This window comes from Macrotis lagotis, chromosome X, assembly GCF_037893015.1.
Source record: "Macrotis lagotis isolate mMagLag1 chromosome X, bilby.v1.9.chrom.fasta, whole genome shotgun sequence".
NCBI lineage: Eukaryota > Metazoa > Chordata > Mammalia > Peramelemorphia > Peramelidae > Macrotis > Macrotis lagotis.
This window is the reverse complement of record NC_133666.1, coordinates 519,025,649-519,049,254: the sequence shown is the minus strand read 5'-3', so window position 1 is coordinate 519,049,254 and position 23,606 is coordinate 519,025,649. Positions and strand designations below refer to the sequence as shown.

The window sequence follows — 23,606 nt, the reverse complement described above, 5'->3', positions numbered from 1 at the left end:
TTTTTGAAAAACAGATCAAATTAAACTCCAACAAACTAGAACCAAGAACAGAAACTCTACTGAATGAACAAAATCTCAGTGAACTGAGTGAGTCATTCTAGATTAGCTGAAGACCAATAATTTTTTTTTCTAATGAAAATCTTTCTAAATTATATTATTTTTCTACTTTCTGGCCATAATGAACATATTTCAACATTTTCCTTGATGACTAATATCAATGTAGATTTAATGGGATATTGAACTACAGTCCCAAAGATCAGTGACAAGTACACCCTTCCACAGGCTGAAACAAAAATCACACGTTTTTTCCTTGGTTTTTTTTTTTTTGGTTTTTGCAAGGCAAATGGGATTAAGTGGCTTGCCCAAGGCCACACAGCTAGGTAATTATTAAGTGTCTGAGACCGGATTTGAACCCAGGTACTCCTGACTCCAAGGCCCGTGCTTTATCCACTACGCCACCTAGCTGCCCCTTCTTGGTTTTTCTTTACCAGATATTTCTTTTTTTCTTTTTTAAATTAATTTTTATTAAAGATATTGTTTGAGTTTTACAATTTCCCCTCCAATCTTACTTCCCTCCCCCACCCCTCCACGGAAAGCAATCTGTCAGTCTTTACTTTGTTTCCATGTTGTACTTTGATCCAAATTGGGTGTGATGAGAGAGAAATCATATCCTTAAAGAAGAGAAGTCTAAGAGGTAACAAGATCAGACAAAAAGATATGTTTTTTTTCTAAATTAAAGGGAATAGTGCTTGAACCTTGTTCAAACTCCACAGCTCTTTATCTGGATACAGATGGTATTCTCCATTGCAGACAGCCCAAAATTGTCCCCGACTGTTGCACTGATGGAATGAGCGAGTCCTTCAAGGTTGATCATCACCCCCATGTTGCTGTTAGGGTGTACACTGTTTTTCTGATTCTGCTCATCTTGCTCAGCATCAGTTCATGCAAATCCCTCCAGGCTTCCCTGAAATCCCGTCCCTCCTGGTTTTTAATAGAACAATAATATTGTTCCATGGCATACTTATACCACAGTTTGCTAAGCAATTCCCCAATTGAAAGACATTTACTTGATTTCCAATTCTTTGCCACCACAAACAGGGCTGTTATAAATATTTTTGTACAAGTAATGTTTTTACCCTTTTTCATCATCTCTTCAGGGTATAGACCCAGTAGTGGTATTGCTGGGTCAAAGGGTATGAACACTTTTGTTGCCCTTTGGGCATAGTTCCAAATAGCTCTCCAAATGGGTTGGATGAATTCACAGCTCCACCAACAGTTTTTACCAGATATTTCAATACAACACCCCCCCACCCCCACCGCCAAAAAAAAAATCCTGTTTCCTGAGGGGATGCCCATCAATTAATCAATGGCTGAAATGAGGGACAGGACTTCAGAAAAGTCTGGAATGACTTACATGAACTGATGCTTAGTGAAATGAGCAGAACCAGAAGAACAAACAACAACATTGGGTGATGAGATCAACTATAATGGACTTATTCATTTGAGCAGTACAATAAACAAAGACAATTCTAAAAAAAGGCTTGTGATGGAAACTACCATCCATATCTAGAGAAGGAACTGTGGAGTTTAAATGCAAACCAAAATTCACTATCTTCAATTTTTAAATGTTGTCATATATTATGTTTTATATATTACATTTTTTCTCTTGTATTTTTTTCCTTCTGTTTGGATTTGATTCTTCTTTCACAACATGATTAATATGGAACTATGTTTAACATAGTTACACATGGGGCTATATTAGATTGCTTTCTGTCCAAAAGAGGGGCTAAAGAAGGGAAAGAGGGAGAAAAACATAAAATGACTGGTGAAAACTGCTATTCTATGTAGTTGGAAAAACAAATGACATTTAAATGGAAAAAAACCTATTTCCACTATATTGAGGTATAGCACAGATAACTATGCCAGCACCTCAATGACTTCCTCTACTCTGAACCTAGAAACACATGAGAGACCTTAATTTAAAAGAAATCTGACAGATTGCTCTCCATACAACTGAGATATATTATGCCTCCAAAGGCATAATATTTGACAACCCAGGCTTCTAGGAGAGCTCTTTTGTCTCCTTGCTTGTCTGTTCCTCTGCCTTTGGGACCCATTCCTCACAAACCCCCTCCTGATATCTCTGTGACTCTCTTGCTTTTTCTATTTTTCTGCCTTCTTTTCTTTTCTGTTTTCTGCTATGTATGAAGCCATGAAGTCTGAGAGAAAAGGTGAGCCTTTTATAGTCTAGGTCGTACTTACTACTCAGGTACAAGAGCACAGGTATTGATGAAGCGGTATGGCATGATGGGAAAAGATATTCACAGTTTGGGAATAAAGAAACTTGGTTTAAATCTGGCATCTAATACTCACCAGTGTGATCTTAGGCAAAGTGCTTAAGCTTCCTGGACTTTATTTATCTTCATTTATAAAATAAGGTTCCCATTATATTTTAAACATGTATAATTATTCAGGTTCAGTTATTCTAGAACACTAGAAAGCAAATATTTTGTTAGAGTAATAATAGTCAAATAATAGATTTCCATCTCTATTTGACTTTTTAGGATAAGTTAACTGCAATAAAACTAAAAAACTAAAACCTTCTAGGACATGCCCTGGATCAGCATACATTTATCCCATTTTGTATCCATTTGCATTAGATCAGGGACTCAGTAACCCTTGGTGTATATGGAACTGCTTTTTCTATACACTATCAAATTCAGGATCAAAAGGAGGCAGCAAATATGCTTCCTTTTTCCCCTTCTTCCTTTTCCGTACCTCCAGGTGCAAATATCAAAGTTACAACAAATGTCACCACTTTCTTTTGCAAGGCAATGGGGTTAAAGTGACTAGGCCAAGGTCACACAGCTAGGTAATTATTAAGTGTCTGATGCTGAATTTGAACTCAGGTCCTCCTGACTCCAGGGCCAGTGCTCTATCTACTGTACCACCTAGCTGTCCCCATCATCTTTCTTAGATAAATGAGAGTTAACAATTTCTGAGTACAATGGATCATCTTTAGAAAGCTAATATACTGCATTAGAAAGAACACTTGGGAATCAGAAGGAATCTGGTTTTCAAAAGGCACTTCAGAAACTGACAGCCATGCTATTTGGGCAAATCACTTAACCTCTGTATTTCCTTCTTAGTAAAATGGGGTATAATAATAGCACCTTCACTTCATGTGGCTTCTTTGAGGATGAAATGAGGTAATCCATGTAAAACACTGAGTAAACCAGGAAAATTTTACACACACACACACACACACACATTAACTATTGATTTTATGAACAATTTGGAATTCTACTATAAAATAAAATGATAAAAATATTCACATCCTTTTAACTTAGCATAGGTCTTTCTGTCAAAGCCAGAAAAGTCTCGTATCAAACTTTTTATGGCAGTAAAGAAGTATAATCAAATCAAAACGGCTAAGCAAATTGTGGCATGATTATAACGGACTATTGCCTCACCAATCTGAAGAATTTTATAAAAGTGTGGAAAAACTTCTATGGACTAATGAAGAGAGACAGAATCAGAACCATGAGAAAGTACACACACATACACAGAATGCACTTCCTACCCTTCATTTGCAGAATAGATATGAAATAAAGCAATACTGTAAAAGTCAACTGATATAGTCATTGGTTTTGCTGATCTACTTTTCCCACACTATTTTTTTTTTTGTTACAAAATTGGCTTATTGAGTAGGGGAAAAGGGAGGAAAACACTTTGAAATTAAGGTTATATAAAAAGAGTTCTCAATTTTTTAATAGAAAATTATAGGAGTATCCTTGATATCACATACCTTCTCTTATTTTTAAGAAGGCAGTAATATAACCATGATGTTTCAACAATTTAGACACAGACCACTTCATCTGTATCTATCCCATTTATCAACTAAAGAACACATCATGCCTGCTCTCATGGAATTTGACTTCTACTGGGAAGAAGCCATAACACAGTTAAATAAATATGCAAAAAAAAAAAAAAGGCAATACAAAGCAATGGTAAGGTAAGCCACATGCCAGGTTGGAAATAGTTATTCCTTCTTTAGAAAGGGACTATGTTTTGAAATAACTTAGGGATTCTGAGGCAAGAAAGTATTCTATATACAAACAGCCTGTACAAAAGGGCTGGTTAGGAAATGGAGTTGTCATGACCAGAAAGGAGCAAGTTGGCCAGTTAGGCAGGAGCACTGAGCACATGATGGCGGGTAAAATGAAATGTCAGCAAAGATCAACTTGAGCCAGACTATGAAGTATTTTAAATTGCAAAAGACAGCAAATGTATTTGATTCTAGATGCAATTAGAAATCACTGAAAAGCATCAACTCAGCAGCTATGTAGAGAACATACTGAAAAAATCAGAACTTTAATTCAATGAAACCAAAAAGGACATTGCAATAATCCAGGCAAATGGTGACAAGGGTCACAAGGAGAACAATTATGGTTCAAATAGAAATAGGGAGATGACAAATGCAAGGAGCCACTGTGGAGTTAGAAATGCAAGACTGGACCACAGACAGCCTACCAGGGAATAAGGAAGAATAAAGAATCAAGAATAGGTTCTAGACCTTGTAACTAAGTTATTAGACAGATAAGCATATTCTTGACAGAATTAAGGACACCTAGGCAGAGATGCAGAGATCTCCAGCAAACTAGTAGTCACAGAGCCAATAGAAAAAAATAATGAGGTCCGGATATACACATTTGTCAGTCATGTAGAAATTGATGAGATCATCAAGAAGTCACTTAAAGAAAAGAGAACATGGCCCAAAACAGGGTTCTGGGGTACAAACACAAAAAAAGAGGGAAAGACATAAATAATAATCTAGTAAAGGAAACTGAAAAGGAACAGTTGGATAAGAAAGACACCACAAAGCTATGCCATGAGAACCAGAGTGCAAACAGCCTATAAGTGAAGGGACAGTTAAACACTGTCAATGGTTGTAGTATGGTAGAGAAGAACAAAAAAAGACTATTGATGAAAGTCTAGATATCTGTCTCTAAGAGTCGGCTAGAACGACGAAAAGAGAAAATCAATAGCTTAAGGGGATAGCAAGGTTAAATGTAGATTTTCTGACTTCAGGAAAGATTTCTAGGTAGCAAGGAAGGAAGGAATCACTGGATAAAGAGAGATTAAAGATGAAAGAAAGTGGACAATAGAAGGGGTAAGCTCCCAGGAGACTAGAGCAGATGGAATCAAAGGAAAAATTAGAGGGGCTGGCCTTGGCAAGGATCAGCCAATTCCTTGAATATGGAATAAATGAGTGGGAATGATACTGAGAGGATGTGAAATATAAAAGTAATGAGGTAGAATTGATGGCACAGATATGGTTATATTCTCTTCATCTACTAATAGGTTTGAGAGTGAATTTTGGAAAGATTCCCCAAGACCATCAAAACTTTACAAAGCTTGACCTTCAAGGGACCTGGACCTACCTGTCAACACAACTCAAGAAAGATGCAAATTTATATAAGGACACTATGCCCAATTGATCTTTACCTTCAGGCTAGAAAATATCTTATTATGTATTTTAATATTATTATGCTAATGAAAGAGAGCCTAATTAAAAGTCTTGGCATTCCTTCTTAGAAAGACAATCATCTTCTCTTCACTGCTATATACTTATGTACACTGCCCAATAAAACAATTCTTGACTCTCGACTATGGCGGGGAAAGGTTTGGAGGGAGTATAAGGGGGTGGTATCACTGACAAGAGAAATTTAAAAAATAAAACTTAGCAACAATTTCAACCATAATGTTTTCCCCACTCTGACACCCAAGATAAAATAACTCACTTTTAGCATTTTTTTATTTGCAGTGTTCTTGCCACACTCTCTCCTTAGTTGTTCACTCATAGCTTGTAATTCTCTTCCAAAGTGGATCATTCTTTCAATGGCTGCTTGACTTCCTCCACAAAGCTGTCTCCTCAAGTGACTTGAATCAACTTCTACAAGAACAAAGACCTTCCTTCCATCAATAATAATACAAAAAAATTTAAACCTATTAGTAACCTAATGAAATTGACAAGATAATCAAAATAATTCCACTCACAAAACATACCCTGCATTTCAATTAAGAAACATATACCAAGAAGTCTAACTTAGTTACAACTAACATATAACATTAATAGATACATTCTATCCATTTATAAAATCAAAAAGGAATCCAACGGATAAGCATAAAATTAGGGATGAGACTCAATTATCTTTTCAATTTTATTACTGATTTCTGTGTAACCCCTGAACATCTCATTATGTTGTGCTGTGTTCCTTAATGCTGTATTCACCTTTTCCAAGTCAGAAAAGCTTAAGCTATACACACAAGTAAATTCTAAGAGGGCAATAGTAAAACTTTGGGCATAATGGAAAATGTTATAAGTTCCCAAGGAGCTTGAAATCAAAAAAGGTTACATTATATGTCATGCTGCTTTAAGTACTATACAGGTTAATAATGAAATTAATTTTTCCCAACAAAGTAAAAATAAAATTTTTTTCTGGACACCAAAGGTGTAGATAATTAACCCTTGAACAATCTCACTACATCTCTATTAAGGCCTTATACCTAAAAATGAAAAAAAAAAAATCATGATAGAAATGGTCCTACCATAATTATCTTAAGTCCAAATCACTTCTTAAAACAAAAGATGTTCGTCCAAAGCTAAGCCTATCATTAACATATAGAAATTGTAGATGCTTTTAAACTAGATTTTTCTGCTTTATTTTTAAAAGGATAATACATAGCCTTGTGATTATAAAACACATTTCCTTATTAAACACTCTAGGAGCATGTGTTTCATTACCACCAACTGAATAAATGTGTTTACTTCAACACACTGAAGAAATCCAAAGCTGCCATGGAGTTTCTGCTTAATAAACCATTTAAAGCATCAATAATTTTAACTCTTCCAACTGTGGAGAATACTGATAATCACTGAACTGTGTGGTACTGTTTGCAATATAAGGTTAACACAACAATACAATTATGCATGCTATTAAAATTTAGAAGGACAGCTCAGATATGGAGTTCGGTCTGACTAGGAAAAAAGACCAACAAAAACTTATCTCTATCCAACTTTTGACTTCTGGGTTATATCTAAATAAACAAGACTTTTCACATCCCCTACCTTCACATATACACAAGGTTTTTAAATACTAATTTGCAAATTGCCACTACTGCCAACAACTGCAATAACTTTATCTAGAACAATGAATTTACTTAGGTATATAGCTCATATTATTTCATGAGGAAAAAATACTAGATAATTGCTTTCCAAAGGAATTATTAAAAAGAGAATGGTAACTTGCTTCTGTAATCTTCAATTTCCTCTAGTAAATCCCCCTCTAAAATCCAGAAAGATTAAATATATTACTTTAAAATCCAAAAAAAATGTATTTGTAAATACAATTTATATCTGTAAGCTGTGAATGAGCACAATTAAGAGCAAAACTTTGCAGCTATGATTTTTATTAAAAATACAAAAAATATCACTGCAGACCCATTTCGGTGTCACATTCTTCCATTTCGTGGTCATGCTTAGAGCTACCATTTAGGAAACCATTGGATGAAGTCTCTCCAACTCCATTGGAATAGTGATCAGTTTCCATGTCTACATCATTGCTGTAAAAGAAAAAAAAGTCTAATTACAAGAAATACCATGCTTGTAAAAAAGTTTGTTTTAAAATAGTCTTGCTCAACCATACTTCAAGTCATGTTACTTCATAAGGTAATACAGCACAACTTTAAAAGTAGTCAAAATAAATATATTCAAGACAAATACATGGTTGGCTCTTAAAAAGAACTAGATTTACTAAAAAGAAAAAAAGCATTTTTTAAAAAATTATTTTCATATACATTTTCATTCAATCCTCGTAATAATCACTACAGCTGTTCCTAGCTAGTAACAAAACTCCAGGTCGGACATGAAATGTTATCAGTCCCCTCAGTTTTCAAATTCCTTCCTATGTATATACACACTATCCAGCCCCATCTTCCATTCTTAAAAACGCACCCCAATAAAGTTACTCATTTCTTACAATTATATCCTAATTTATCAAACACATTTGATGCTTGAATTACTGTTCTTCTTCTTCTTCTTCATAATGTTCTCAATAGTCTAGTATTTTTCTTTTCCTTCTTCCAAAACACTCTCAAAAGGCTTAAAAAATACTTGGAAGTCTCAGGGATTAAACTTAAGTCTCATCCTTCCAGATCTTTTTAACATCCTCTCCTAAGCTACCTAAATTCCATGGCACTATCAAACCTTGATTTTTAAACTAACCTTTATAATATCCTTCCCATTCTATTTGATAACAAAACCAACTAAGTCTATGAATTGATCCCCTCAAATCTTCTTAAATGCTCTTTTCCATGGGGAAATAATACAGTATCATAATTTTCAATTTGATTTTGAATGGAATTCTCGAAAACAATGTTTTCATTTTTTTCTTCCTTATTAATTTAATGATCTGCTTAATTTCAGGATAGCTCATTCAGGATGCTGCTACCTCAAATATTAAGACAGAACATGTCTCCTTTCTATTCAGGGGGTCAACATGGGACTAGAATCTAGGTCACCTTATTTGTTTGTTCAGTGCATTTTCTATTTTTGGGCTTGATCTTCCTTGCAGATGGGGAAATAGGTTCTTGCTGTATTTCCTATAACATTTCCCCACAAAAATAGTAACACTAATGTTTATTAGGATCCCAGGTCTAGTATCCATTGCCAAATTGTGACTACTTCATGTATGTAACACCTTGATAAAGTCAATTAATCTTTCTATGGAGTCAGTATGACTGACTCTCATCAAACCCACACCCACACTCATTCCTCCTACCCTCAGGCTCTACCTCTTCTTCCCTGATTCTAGATTTCTAGATCCTGATCTGGTGGAGAACCCAGACAGATCTCCACCCAAGATCAGGCTTATAGTATATGCTGCTACTAGCAACTAAACTATAAAGCCTAGAATGACCACTTACCTGGTGAAACTATTAATTTGTTGTGATCTTGACACATTTATACTATTCAGTTCTGGTACATTTAAACTGGTTGACTGATGTTTACTATGACAATAAGATTGATGTGCTTTATTTGATATTACTCCATTACTACAACTTTCAAAACCTAAAGAAAACAGTAATAAAATAAATGAGGAATAAAAGATTTAATAATAAAAGGATAAAGTAAATTAATTTGCTTATGAGGTCAGGGCCTAAATTAAATTAGCATAACAGTCCACAATCTGTATTAGTCATAATGTATAATCCAATAAAAACCTCACAATACAAAACAACAAATGAAAAAGCATTTATTGTCTTTACTATATGTAAGACACCCTATTAAATAACAGGTTTATTTAAGAATGTAAAGATTATATAATGAGAATTGCATCACTGACAACAAAGTAAAGCCAATTTTACTAATGAACTCAAACTTTTTGAAAAGGGGTCAAAATTTCAAACATTTATTATAAGATTCCTACATCAGTAACCAAAGTATTAGTACATATTCTCTAGTGAAATGCATGGTAAAGTTATTCAAAAGCTGTATATGCTCAATATAGATTGCACTGTGACATTTTATTATGGATTTTGGTGGATTTTATCATAAGTAAAAATATATAAGATGTTCCCTGCCATTTATACTACAAAATATATAGAAACATAAAATTAAATTTTAATTAGGTACTACTTTACGATCAAGCTTAACACTATAATATGAAAATATTTCTTTAAGTGATCACCTATATCTACAAAAAGTTTGGCCCACTTAGTTATTACACTATGGTAAACTGTCATCCCTATACATTTTTGCACACATTTGTTTGGTATATATACTTGTTACATGGGTGTTTCCTTACCCCCTGGACACTTTTGGAGAAAAGATGTGAAGGGGGAAGAAAATGCTTGTTAATTGGATTGGGAGGGTGGAAGTGGGAAAAAAGAATCAATAAATTGTCACTTCCACTCATCTGCTAAGTTTTAATGAAAATTTATATAGTAATGTTCCTATAGACATTTAACTTGCTTGATTGCCACCTCCATGGGATCATATATTTACTGTTCAAATAGACATTGAAAGTTTAACCCTATTTTTCAACTAAGACAACTGAGGTACAGAGGAGTGAAGTGACTTTTATAAGGTAACTAAGCAACTGAGGTGGGCTTTGAAATCAGATCTTCCTGACTCCAAGTCTATATATATAGCATATCCACAACAACAAATGTCACTGACTTCTTCCTATGCTGAAATCAAAGAATGCCAAATGACTAAAAAAATAGCATTTAATATTTACTTTTAAAAGAAACTTTCTGCAAAATGTTTATGGTATTTTTACTCTCTTAATAAAAATTATAAAGAAAAGCAAAATACCAAAGTTTCTAGATGAACCATACCAGAAAAATGTGTGGCGTTTCCTTTGCCTGATGCTAAACTGTGGATATTCATTCCATGGCTGGGGCTCATGCTTGGACTACTAAATGGTCGAGGACTAACAGGATAACTGTCTTGAGATTTTGGACTCCGACCTCCTAAACACCTTACTTCACTATCGGTACCATTCACCATTTCTATAAACTGCCGAACTCTGAAGAATAAAAGAAAGATGGCATTATTGCATAATATTACACAAAGGCATTCAACTTGGTGCTTTATCCTAATATATTTTACAGAATCTTACATAGTAATAAACTGATTTTAAGTGAAAAAATTTTGTAAATAAAATTTTCACCATTTTGCCAAAATTTTATATAAATACAGGTGGAAAGATTAGGGGATGGAATCGTATTCTTTTTCTTACAAGGAATTAAAATAACCAATAATTTGAAATGATTAGGTTAAGCAAAATTTTAAAAAAATTAGATTTTATTTTAAATAAGTCATTCTCTAAAAATGAGGTTATCTTAAAGAAAATTAGTATCATTTAAAATGAGTCTATAGAAATTCTCTCCTGCAGGGAGATTTTCTATGAGGAATATAACTCAAAAACTGAGATTTTTTTTAGTGTAAAAAAATAATGAAGAAACAAGTTAATTTTTTGCTTGATGTATTACAAGGGGATATTTAAAAAAATTTTTTAAAGGCAAACAGTTTAATCATAGCTCATACAATGAAGAATTACAGAAGCAAAATACAGAAGCCAGATATCAAAATATTATATTTGTTTTGTAGCAATACATGTTGTCATTAAGGAACTCACTTTAATGTGAACAGAAGATTAGGATTTCTTTCAAGTAAACTTGGATATAACTGTTGTGTTGTTTCAATGGCTTCCCCCATTCTTCCTGCTAATACCAATTTCTGAATTCCTGTTTATTAAAATGAAGTAAAAAAATTAATTGTTTAAAAATTAAAAGAATAAAAGACACTTAAAAGTCTAGTATATGTTTATTACTCACAACGATAGATTTATATTTTTCTCTTTTAAAAGCCTTAAGTCTCAAACAGAAACAAGAAGCTATACACTTTGTATAAGTAAATCAATATCAAGGGAAATAAATTATACTAGGGATCATGTAGTAGCCCAAGTCTCCCAAAAATGTGATTCTGTGTCAGTCAGATTAACATTACAGTAGTCTTTGATTATCAAGCTGTAAATACTGCAGTTTCAAATGCAATTAATTATAATGACTGAAGAAGCATAAAACAAAATTCTTTATTAGGCTTTCACTCCCAACCTGATTCTTGTCCAAAAATGAAGTAAGTTTTACAAAGTTATTTGGCTTTAAACTGAGCAGTTTATCAAAATCAGCAAGTGTACTCATGTCAAATTGCCTTTGTTATAAATAAAACAAACTCTGATATAGTCCAAGACCCCTAGAGACAAAGTAATCTGTCATTGAAGCAAAAAGCCTAATAGCCTTAGTATCATTAGCACCAATACCCTCTCCAATTAAAATCATTTTATTTTAAATATCTTTTATATAAGAAGCTCTTACTTTCAAAGTTAAGAGAAAACATTTTTTTCTTTAAGTACAACGGGTTTTATCCATCAATCAGAAAGACTTTTTTTTAAATTAAGGCAATGTGACTTGCCCAAGGTCACACAGCTAGGTAATTAAAAAGTGTCTGAGACCATATTTGAACTCAGGTCCTCCTGACTCCAGGGCTGTTGCTTTATTCACTACATCACTTAGCTGCCTCCTTAGAAAGACATTTCTTACCAAAAGGTTTTACAACATTATTTTTGTATCAATATATAGACTTCTATGGCAATTCTTTTTCTTATTCATTCTCTTAGAAGCTGACCATCAAAATGTTTATTAGAATAAACTCTGTAGATATAAAATCATTCTAAAACCATGCAAATAAATACTTTGAAATGAAAAGCATTGAAGCAAACTTCACAAAAATCACACAGCTTGAAATTTAAACCCTAAATAGCATACAATAACCATATTGCACTGAATCCTTACTTTGTCTATTCTTAATTGAAGCTAATTCTTCTAGTACGGTCTGGTCTGTAGATCTGGCAAATGCTTCTGCTGTGGCACAGTACCCATGATGTACTAAGTAAGATGAAACCATTCTTTAAAAAAAGAAGAATGAACATATCCTTAATTGAATAAATATATATTTCATTCTATAATTTTGGTGTTCAAAAATATTTCTTAATAAGTCTAAATAACCAAGTGTCATACATCTAGGTAGCTAAAAGGGGTGGGGGTGGGGAGGAAACGAAATGTTCCAAAGGTCAAACATTTTTAAGCTGCTACTTACCAGAGGTCTTATAGGCATAAATATCATCTTTTTTTCCTAAATGCTTGCTTCCCTATCTCACCAGGGTCTGGAAGGGACTAGAAAGTCACCATCTCCCTTTCCATCACTTTACATGGATTAAGAAAACTGGGGTCCAAAGAAGTAAAGTACTTTGCTTGAGGTCACATAGATCATGTGCAGTTGAGGCATGATTCAAACCCAGAACTTGACATCAAATTTAGAGTTCCTACCACTGACCATAATCTTTCCCTAAATTCTATTAAAGTATATTCAAAATGTATATATTCAAACATAATCTCTTCTACCCTGTGATTAGCTAGTGTTATTGGGGATAGAGCAATAACCAAATTTCATTCCACATTTACTAAGTGCTCCCAATATGCAAAGAAGGCTCAGTGATAAGGAAACAAATTCCAAAAACAAAAAGGAAAATTGTCCCTGACTGCAAAGACATTCTGCTGAAGAGGCTGGGACACGAGCACACCTAAGTGTAATCCACAGTACTATGGAAAAAACACTTTAAATCCGGGGCAAATAGAAAAGAAAAAGGAAGACTGATTGGAAATGAGGCTAACAAGCAAGATAAAGAATCTAAAAGACAGAAAATGAATAAGGTCTTCATTTTGAACTACGGAAGAACGCAGAGATCTTAGATGTAATGTCAAGTCAAGGATCAGCTAAATTAGAACTAAAAAAATTACATGGAAAATTATGTGCCTGGAAAGATAGGTTGAAACAGAAAGAACTGAATGCCAGTCAGGTTGAAAGTTTGTGTTTTATACTGGACTTGTGCCTTACAAAGTCAATTTTGGCAATTACTTAGAGCTGAAAAGAAACAATAATCAGAAGAAGCCCAATTTCTGGGCTAATTCTACAGTCCAGGCAAGTGGTTATGAAGGATTGTGGATGAATGAATGCAAACAAAAAGACAGAAGATGTTATCAAGACAAATGAAAAAGTTTAGAAGAGGAGTAAGCTTTAGGAAGGTGATGGGAGTTCAGATTTCAAACATGTTTCAAGTATTGATGGAATAGCTGTTAATGACAGACAATAGATAACTGGAAATGTAGGGCTAGACATTAAGACTTGATATGTAAATGAGTCACTTGCCAGAAGAAAAAAAAATCAAACCCAAGAGATCTGATAAGATCTTTATGGGGAGACAATAGAGAGGAACATTAAGTGAATATGTGGACAATGAGAAAAGGTTCCAAGACAGAGGCTAGGGAACATCTATATTTCATAGACAAGAGAGGGCTAAAAAAAGGAGTTAGAAAGTTGAGGGTTGCTGCCATAAATCAAAAGGGAATCCTAAAGGTTGGAAACAGGGAATGATTCACAGAACTAAAATCTATAAAAGTTAAATGAATTAAACATTAAGAAAACTATCAAAGATGTAGCAGATAAGAAGTCACTGGGAACCCGTGGAAGAGAGGGGAAACCAGAAAATCTAAGGCAAAAAAAAAAAAAATCAGTTAATAATCCTAAATAGGGGGCGGCTAGATAGCGTAGTGGATAAAGCACTGGCCTTGGAGTCAGGAGTACCTGGGTTCAAATCTGGTCTCAGACACTTAATAATTACCTAGCTGTGTGGCCTTGGCCAAGCCACTTAACCCCATTTGCCTTGCAAAAAAAAAAACAAAAAACAAAACCTAAAAAAGAGAATCCTAAATAAGAAGTTGCTAATGTATATTCCACTTAGGTGGCTGGTGAGGGATTAATCTTCTATACAGTGGAACTGCATGGACAGATAAATATTACTGAATTATATTAAATACAAATTCAATTAATTAATAAAAAGATATAATATAATCAAGATCTATAGTTAATTAACACTTTGTGCTCTTCTAAAATATATACTAGGACCATCTTTTGCTTTCTTAAGGCAACTAGATGGCATAATTGAAAAAGGACTGGATCTGAAGTCAGGAAGATCTGAGTTCAAACTCAGCCTCAGAAACTTACTAGCCATGGGACCCCCTGGGCCAGTCACTTAGCCTCTGATTGTTTCCTCAACAGCAAAAATGGGGAAGATAATAATAGCACTTTTCTTGAAAAATTTTGAGGATCAAATGAGGTGAAAATACTTGTATAATACTTTAAGAGTGCCTGACTCATACTAGGTGTTGTACAAATGCTTAATCTCTTCCCCTTAAAGTAAACTAAAGGTTTTACCAAAATTAAATGACCTTACTTGACATTCTTTTGTCAATTTTTCTAAATTGTGTTTAATTTACCAAAGGGAATAGTTTCACTAATAAAACTATCTTCAGGGGCAGCGAGGTGGCACAGTGGATAGAGCACTGGCCCTGGAGTCACTTAACCCCATTGACTTGCAAAAGAAAAAAAACCTAAAAAAAACCTATCTGCTATTTCACCAACTTATCTATTCAAATTCTTTTATTAAAAACCCCACAAAACTGCTTAAAGCTAAGAGATTATTAATTCTCTTTTTTCCTTTTACAAGAATGGTTCAAGGAAACTTAATATCATCATGGTGCTATTTTTATGCTAAGGGATCAGTAACGAATTATGATCTAGAAAAATCACAGAAACTAACAAAGCTTTATTTATTCCCTTACAAACCTCTAGCAGTATCCTAACAATCATCCTTTAAGTTACATGGCCCTAATTTTATAATAGTTCCGTTCTTTTCATTTTTTTACAAGGCAACAGGGTTAAGCAACTTGCAGCTAGGTAATTATAAAGTGTCTGAGGTTGGATTTGAACTCAAGTCCTCCTGACTCCAGGGCCGGTGCTCTATCCACTGTGCCACCTAGCTGCCCCATAATATTTTCATTTTTGGTGCACAAAGTTGGAGGGTCCTGCTTCTTTAAGAGTGCTAATCATTCTAGGGGTGGCTAGGTGGCACAGTGGATAAAGCACTGGCCCTGGAGTCAGGAGGACCTGGGTTCAAATCCAGTTCAGACACTTAGTAATTACCTAGCTGTGTGGCCTTGGGTAAGCCACTTAACCCCATTTGCCTTGCAAAAAACTTAAAAAAAAGTGCTAATCAAAGCTGCACTGACCCTGCCATTCTATGAGGCAAGGGAACTAGAGAAGCAGTTTCCCTAGAAGCAGAGGTGCATTTTTAATATTACTTTTTTTGTAAATACCATGTTTTAAATGCTAGAAAATTCTGCCCTCCGTGGCATACTATGAGATAAACTACACTAAATATGTGAAAGCACAAAGTGTCCAAGGGATTGAAGCCTTACCTACGGCACACAAATCCCTTGTCCAAGTTCTCCTCATGAGCTAAATTGAACTCAGTCCTGCCAAATAATTTACTACCTAGCAAGATGGAACAGTGGCAGGGTACTGGACTACTCTCAGACTCATCAACACTATAAAAGTGAACAAGTCACTTCTCTTGTTTGCCTCAGTTTTCTCAGCTATAAATTTAACATTTCTTTTTTTTACTTTTTCTTTTAATTTATTTAAGGCAATGGGTTAAGTGACTTGCCTAAGGTCACACAGCTAGTCAATTATGAGGCCAGATTTGAACTCAGGGTTGGGAGCCAAGATGGCAACAAGAAAGGATCCTGTCTTAGGCGCTCCCTCATAAAACTCATAAGCTAAGGACTCTAACTAAACTTTCTAGAGACAGAATCCACAGAGGGACACAGTGAGGCAGTTCTCCTACTCAAGGTAACCTGGAAAAGAGCAGAGTTGTTGATGTTGTAACAAAGACTGAAGCACATTTTTTATCATTATTATGGGGGGGGGGGGGGTTCAGGGCAAATGGGGCTGGGTGGCCTACCTAGAACTGCATAGCAGCATGATCATTGGGTGTCTGAGGCCGGATTTGGACCCAGGTGCTCCTGGCTCAAGGGCCAATGCTCTGTCCGCCACCCAGCCACCCCTATTATTACTATTTTATCTTATTTTAGGTTTTTTCTTTTTTTTTTTTTGGTTTTTGCAGGGCAGTGGGGTTCGGGTGGCTTGCATGTCACATGGCTGGGTGATTGTTGGGTCTACGGGGCTGGATGTGGGCTCGGGTGCTCGTGGCTCCAGGGCTGGTGTTCCGTCCATTGTGCCACCTGGCGCAAATATTACTTTTATTGCAATTATTACTACAATTATTACTATTTTTTTTAATTATAATTTTTTTCTCTCCCCTTTACTTTATCGCTCAAGCAAGTCTAATATTTATGGGGGGAGGGGGTATTTCGTTTACTCTTAAACAAGAATATTTTATTAATATAAAAAAACATTATTTGTACAAAATGAGAATAAATATTAAAGACTAATTAAAAAATAAATTAAAATTAAATTAAATTAAAAAAAATTTGAACTCAGGTCCCCTGACTCCAGGGCTGGTGCTCTATCCATTGTGCCATCTAGCTGCCCCTTCTCAGCTATAAAGTGAGGATAGTAATGGCAACTACCTCCTAGAACTGTTGTAAGGATCAAATTGTAAAGTACTCAGTACAGCTCCTGGCACATAATTAAGAGTTACATAAATGCTGTTTGTTGTGTTGTTACTAAATGCAACCTGCCATATGTATGACTGAGAGTGCCATGCTTATATTTATATATCTAAATTCCTAAACCTATACTATATATTCTATGGAATTAAATCATCTGAAGATGATATATAACTGCTCTTAATGTTTTTTAAAAAGGAAAAATTTGGATATAAGTAATTTGAAACCAATTATGATTCAAGAATAACATAGAATTCTAAAATCTGTGAAGCCTGACAAGTTGCCTTCCAAGTATATTTCTATTTAAGGATTTATTATATTGTGTAATTCAATAATGTTTGTATTATCTTACAAATTTCAAATTTGATTCCATAACAGCTTGCTAGGGGAACAGAAAATTAGCTCTATCTAAAATCTTAGTAAATATGATTTCACATTAAAATAAATGCGTAATCTGATTATATTGCCTAAATTCTATTTCAGCTCATGAAACTATCAGAGGAATCTTCACTACTACACGCAGTTACATCAAAATGAACCACAATTGCCAGCACCCACACATTGAAGAATTTTAGCTGGTTATTCACTCAATCAATGATATGTCCAACAGCAGGTAAGGAAACATACATTTCAGCCCAATAATTTAGGAGTGGAAGGCTCTAATCTGACTTGTTATTTCTAGTTGCCTACAATCCTATGTATAGCTACCATGTCATCCAGACAATGTTACCTACTTTTCTCTGTCAATACTACTACTAAATCACATGCAGAAAAATAACTCATGGACTTTGAATACAGATCAAAACATATTTTTTCAATTACTTTATTCTCTTTCATAGTTATTTTTTCCTTTTGTTTCTACTTTCATAACTGAGACAAATATAGAAATATGTATTACAGGATATCCCATGTATAAATTGCATCAAACTGCCTAACATTTTCAGAAGAGGGGAGGGGAGGAATTAAGGGAGAAAAATTTAGAACTTGAATTCTTGTAAAAATGAATACTAAATAGACCTATTTTTAGTACAGTTATATATTTATAGCCTATATTAGATTGCTTTATGTCGGGGAAGAGGGAAGGGCAATAAGGGAGGAAGAAAAATATCAAATAGAAAACCTTGCAAAAAAATTATTTTTGAAAACCAACCAAGTTAAAAGAAAGCTAAAATTCTTTGTATGTAGTTGCAAATGTAAAGCCTATATCACACTGCCTTCTGTTGGGGAAAGGGAGAAGGGAAGGAGAAAAATTGTAAAATTCAAAACCTTGACTTTGGGCAAGTCACTTAACCTCATTTGCCTTGCGAAAAAAAAGCTCAAAACCCTGCCAAAAAAAAAAATGATTGGTAGAAATGACTACTGTATGTAATTGTAAAAACAAATAATATTTATATGATTAAAAAATGCTAAAATTTTCATGATATGTAATTGGAGGGAAAAAATAAAATACTATTTAAGAGAAAAAAAGGTGGGCACACCCAAGATTTAAACCCAACCACTCACTATTTTTATCTTAGTCTTAGTTGCTGTACAGTCATTTTTCAGTCATGTCTGACTCTTTCTGACCACATTTGGGATTTTCCTGGCAAAGATCCTGGAGCGGTTTACAATTTCCTTCTCCAGCTCATTTTACCATTGAAGAAACTGAGGCAAATAGGGTTTAGTGACTAGATAGGGGTCACACAGCTAATGTCTCAGGCCTGTTTTGAATTCAGGAAGATGGCTTTTCCTTATTCCAAGTCCAGCACCGAATCTACTCTGTCTAGCTCCTTAGCTAGTTCCAGAATTAAGATAATTACTCTGTGAAAGAAATTCAAAGTTCATCACTAAGGTGATCTTAATTAGACAACTTTGCTCTGAAGATCAAAAGAATATAAGTGCCAAAATAGTTTATAAAATGAAATTTCCAAAAATTATCCAAACTATTTCACTCTTACTTTTGAATCATAGTCTGCCATTCTCCTTCTCTATCTCCAATGGGAAACCGGTCTATTTGTGCCTGTATTTTGGTTCTCCATTCTCGCATATAGTCTTCTATATCAAACACAAAGGGATGTTGCCCAAAATTGGCGTCTACCACTTCTCCTGGTGTCTGAAGTCCCACAGTAGGATACAAGTTTGGCTGTAAGATAATATATTTCATTAGCTTCTTTTTTCTATTTTCTAATTTAATAAAGTATTTCTTGGAAAGAATATTTCAGTAGCAACATTTTTTACCGTAAGAAATTAACTTGGTTTTTAAGAAGCATAAGTGAATTTCTTTTAAATATTTACAACTACTAATTAGTACAGGTTATCTAAATTATCATCAACTGTTTTAGTCCCAAAGCAAATCATAAGAAATATATAGAGAATTAAAACAATTAACAAAATCAGTTATGCAGGAAGGTGACAAAGTTTTTCTCCTGATAAAAATGCTTCTAAACAGTTCTCTGAATCATCAGAAACTATCTGAGCACTTAAGTATGTCTATAGCATTTTAATTACCTGAAGAGATAACTTCTGGCCTCAAGGAACCTATATATGTCAATATACAAGTGAAATAATGTGTATAAAGCATCCTGCAAATTCTAAAGATCTACATAAATGTGGGTTATTGCTATGGTTATTTAAGTATAGATACATTCATACACACACTTGCCTAAGGAGAGATCGCTTGAATTTATTTATTTTTAAGAACAGGTCTCTCAATTTCACCCAGATTTACAAGTGGAGACTGACCTAGAAAGCCTCGAAAGACTTACATGAATTGATGCTGAGTGAAATAAGCAGAACCACAAGAACAAACAACATTAGGAGATGATCAACTATGATGGACTTGTTCATTTCAACAGTATGATAAAAGACAATTCTAAGGGACTTGTGATGGAGAAAACAAGTCAGATCCATGGTAGAAATTGTGCACTTTGAATGTAGGCCAAAGTTTACTAGCTTCAATTTTTAAAATTGTCTTATACTTTGTCTTTTCTAATGTTTCTAGACCCATTACAACCTGATTAATATATATGTATATTTAGCATACTTGCTCATATATAAACTCAAAACCTTACCAAAAAAAAATGAAAACTACCACTGCATGTAGTTGGAAAAATAAATATTTTCTTTTTTAAAAATTATGCACAAATCTTTGAAAAAATCTCAATAGTACCATTAAAAGTGAAATTTATAAATATTCCAAAATTTAAAAAAAAATTATAATATTTATTTTTTTAAATCCTCTAAATAATCAATTTACAACAAAAGAAGAAATAGTAAAATTGTTCAGTCCAGTGCCTACATTCAGGTAGCAATGACAGAAATGTAATCTCCTTGACTAGCATAGACATGGTATCTATATACTACACATAAACACACATATACAAATGTCTTTCTATCGCAATTTTATATACACACACACACAAAACACACACACACACACACACACACACACACACAAAACATGCTCTAAAAAGGTATCTTACCGGTAGGTCTGTGAAGGCTATACCTGCAAAACACAAAAACAGTCATATTAGAATTGCATTTCATAAAATCAGAATGCTATATATACACCTGGGTGATCATCAGTTTATAAAACTAAACAAATATTGATCCCAATATGACAAAGGGTGGTATAATATAGAAAGAATTCAGCTCATGGAGTCCACATGTGACATGATGTAAATTTCAGCTGGCTTCATCTGTAAAATAAGAGCAACACTACTAGTACATACCTTTCTCTCACTGTGTAAACTCCCTATCATTATAAAAATTATTATTATGACGATGCCACTGATCAAAGTATTTTTAATTCCACTTTAGAAACTACTTTTAAATCCTAGAAAGCAGTTCCAAAGAAACTAAGTGGTAAGACTGCCACCACCATATAGTCCACAGAATAAACTCTAAAAGCAACAAAGGCTAATTCTAAAACATGCTTCAAAAAAAAGCACTATCATAGGAATAAAGATATAGACTATAACAAGGTGATTATAAAGAGCAACATTCATTTGGATGTCTAAGTACTGGTATTGTTACTTTAAATTTTTTAAAATCTTTATGTAATTATCACATTACATAAATTTAGCTAAAAAAGGGTACAAATTGTTACAAGAAAGTTTCTGAATTCAGAACCCCTTCCCCTCCCCAACACTATTTTTATAGAACTTAAAAAAATTTTTTAAATAAAAAATTTTCTTGCTGCTTTGGCAATAGAAATATAGAACCACAGATCATCTACATCTTATACCAACAAATATTAATTTCAGTAAAAAAAAACTCTACACCAAAGAACATGCTTTCAAATACTTCAGAAATCTAAAAAAGGAATGTCAATTAACGCAAAACATTAAATTTTAAACTATTATTTTCTAACATAGATACAACACTGATAAGTTCTTAAGAGGAATTCCCCTATCTTCTTTGCAGACATCAATAATATTATGACATGAACATTTTCTGATAATCTTTTGCTTTACTAAAGACAAGGCTGTTGACTGAAAGCTTTCCAAACATTTCCTAGAGATTCTAATAGCAAATCTATCTTATTTTAATTTTACGGAAGAAAAAAAATTTAAGATTTTGTGAAAGGTAACAGGTATCAGAAAACAAAAATCTAGCTCTATACAATGAACCTCATACACACACACACACACACACACACACACACACACACACACACACACATTTACACATGCACATTTCACTTTTAAAAGTTGGTTATGTTTTTAAACAATTTTAAGTAACCCCAATTTTTAATTCATTCTCAGAGGAAGGAAGTACTTTTAAAATATTCAACTGACAATTATAAGAAAATCATTTAGTGCAACTTTTAAAAATAAATACATGAATTGAGTATTAGCTCATTTACCTTTAATATTCATTGCCAATTTTGAAAAAATCAATTTAGTCTATATAGAAAAGTTTTCCAATAGACCAGGTTACAAAAAATAATCTACCAAGGACAGAAATTGGACTTCCTAAGAGATATGACTGAACAATAATTAAACATCATTTGCCTGGTCTGGAAGAAATGCCACAGATGCTGCCCCAAAGTGCTCAAATTATTTTAAGTAATTAGGACATGATACTATTGAAAATCCTGTTCTTCCCTACCACTTTTAAATGCTTAAGGGAAAATATATTCAAACTTGAGACTTGTAAACATTTGCTAGAAGCTGATAAATCAAATGGAGTCAGTCTCCTTCCCTTCCCACTTGCCCTTCAAAAAATTGTTTGAGATGAAGCATAAAGGTTTAATAACCTTGACTAAAAGACTACTTACTGCCAGTAATTTTTTTAAATTTTAGGAGAAAGCATTCATTATAGTTTGACATGCATATCTTTACATACAAAGTTATTTTCTTCTTCAACAGATCATTATTATACATTCAACCAAACACACTAAAAAAACTACAACTCTAATCATAAAGTTAACTTCTTTAAGTTTAGAGCCAACTGTCTCTTATTAGATGTAGTCAAATCTCTAATTTCATTTTCTCCAGTTTAATATAGTATAAAATCAATCTTGTACATTCAATTACATCTTGAGATTCCAAATCAAGTAGGAACACAAAGACTAACTGTTTTGATGTTTGCATTAGAATATTAACAGCAAACAAATAAAAGGGAGCTTATTTTCCTAGGAAAAAATCTTAGCCATTACAATCACCTCGAACCTTTAAGAAACATATATGTAATTTCCATTAGTGGCCCTGATCAAAATCCCTATATGGACAGCCATAAAACAAGCATCCTTTGTGATACAAAGGAGGCAGAGACAGCCCTTCCTACAGGTAAGATGCCATAAGCACTTAAACAAATTCATAATCACATAATAGTAATTTGAATTTTTAATTATTAGAGTATGAAAAGGAACCACAAATCATACACACTCAGTAATAACAAGACAGTTCAAGGAACTATTGTTATTACTAATATAGCTGGGGATTCAAACATTTCCTGGAAGAACTGCTATGTTACATTGGAAGGATTTGTAAGATAAAAAAAGAAAAACTTGTATATTTTGATTTTTAAATTCTATTTCTTTGTTAAGAGCAATTTCTTCCAGCCTTCTTTTCGTAGTTAAAAGAATGTATTTATCCTATTTTATTTTTGCCCCCTCCCACTTCCCCCGAATAGAAATAATTCCTTGTTAATAAAGTACCTGTTTTTATAGCTTATTGAGTTTTGGCTGTTTTTTTGTGGTTATTCTTTGAAGTATGCACTGAGGCTGTCCCCAAGAAGGGCGTTACTACCAGTCCCAGTCTTCATTCTGGAAGAAGGTAAATTGCAAGTGGAATTAATTGTAGGTTGGTGGCCTAAGCAATTGTTGGTAATGTATGAGCCAATTCCATGATTTTAGGCCAAAGTAAAATTTCGGCAGCTAAGGAAGTGTAGAAATTCATGAAGGTTTAAGAGCTGTAAAAACCTAGAATTGGAATGCATTATTTCTAGCCTTGTACCTAGAATAT

At 33.7% G+C, this 23,606-nt stretch overlaps 1 protein-coding gene across 1 annotated transcript in view; it reads right to left on the bottom strand.

Annotated features, from left to right (window-relative positions):
* RANBP9 (RAN binding protein 9) overlaps positions 1–23,606 on the bottom strand; it is a 106,899-nt gene that overhangs the window by 20,748 nt on the left and 62,545 nt on the right. The window contains exons 5-12 of the mRNA XM_074207662.1: positions 20,619–20,641; positions 19,095–19,279; positions 12,424–12,536; positions 11,208–11,316; positions 10,405–10,595; positions 8,989–9,133; positions 7,505–7,626; positions 5,805–5,956 (exon numbers count right to left, since the gene is read on the bottom strand). Coding sequence (XP_074063763.1) covers positions 5,805–5,956; positions 7,505–7,626; positions 8,989–9,133; positions 10,405–10,595; positions 11,208–11,316; positions 12,424–12,536; positions 19,095–19,279; positions 20,619–20,641 — 1,040 coding nt within the window. The remainder of the gene's footprint in view (positions 1–5,804; positions 5,957–7,504; positions 7,627–8,988; positions 9,134–10,404; positions 10,596–11,207; positions 11,317–12,423; positions 12,537–19,094; positions 19,280–20,618; positions 20,642–23,606) is intronic.